This window comes from Crinia signifera, chromosome 2, assembly GCF_055691185.1.
Source record: "Crinia signifera chromosome 2, ASM5569118v1, whole genome shotgun sequence".
Taxonomy (NCBI): Eukaryota; Metazoa; Chordata; class Amphibia; order Anura; family Myobatrachidae; genus Crinia; species Crinia signifera.
In genome coordinates, this window is record NC_139218.1 from 88,520,895 (window position 1) to 88,521,796 (window position 902).

The 902-nt window shown below is 52.5% G+C and overlaps 1 protein-coding gene across 1 annotated transcript; it reads left to right on the forward strand.

Annotated features, from left to right (window-relative positions):
- The first annotated feature begins 509 nt into the window (after positions 1–509).
- Positions 510–902, forward strand: LOC146058417 (histone H2A type 1-like). The gene has a single exon (XM_083170699.1). The coding sequence runs from the start codon at positions 510–512 to the stop codon at positions 900–902; it is 393 nt and encodes a 130-aa protein (XP_083026825.1).

A 902-nucleotide genomic window follows, 5' to 3' on the forward strand; every position in this document is an offset into this window, starting at 1 on the left:
TGCTACTGATGGGGTATGGCCCAAAGGGAAGTGCCCTGTCAACTGATGGCCCAATCGAACCCTATCACTGCAGCTCTTCTGTTGGGCCCCAGAGACCCTTTAGGCACTTTTGATGGTTGGTGACCATCAAAAGATGTGGAAGGTTACCCGCGGTATACGAATGGATGTTTATGCTAAACATCCATTTGCAGCCTGTGTGGGCGAACCCGCGCTGCAAATGGATGTGGTGGCCAGACTTTCGGTGGGCGGATCAACCAGAATAACCCCCCGAATGTGTTGTCTTCTAGGATACTTTTGGCAATGAGGTTGGTTCCCAAACTCTAGTACGATTTACACATCTGGATGTCTGTGAACATGGTTTCACCTTTGATTTTTCAAGCACACCATGATTGTCCCTAATTTTGAGTCCCTTGTGATAGGTACAGGGTCACATGATGTAAATTCTTGATTGTAATTCGGCGTGCACGTTTCTTTTCGTTAAGTAAATCTTTTGTATTTGTCAACCGAACATGTCCGGCAGAGGCAAACAAGGCGGCAAGACCCGGGCTAAGGCCAAGACTCGCTCATCTCGTGCCGGTCTCCAGTTCCCAGTTGGTCGCGTTCACCGTCTGCTAAGGAAGGGAAATTATGCGGAGCGAGTGGGAGCCGGTGCCCCGGTCTATCTGGCCGCGGTGCTGGAATACCTGACGGCTGAGATTTTGGAGCTTGCCGGTAACGCTGCCCGCGACAACAAGAAGGCCCGCATCATCCCCCGCCACCTGCAGCTGGCTGTGCGCAACGACGAAGAGCTCAACAAGCTCCTGGGTGGGGTGACCATCGCCCAGGGAGGTGTACTGCCCAATATCCAGGCCGTGTTGCTGCCCAAGAAGACCGAGAGCCATAAGCCAGCTAAGAGCAAGTAA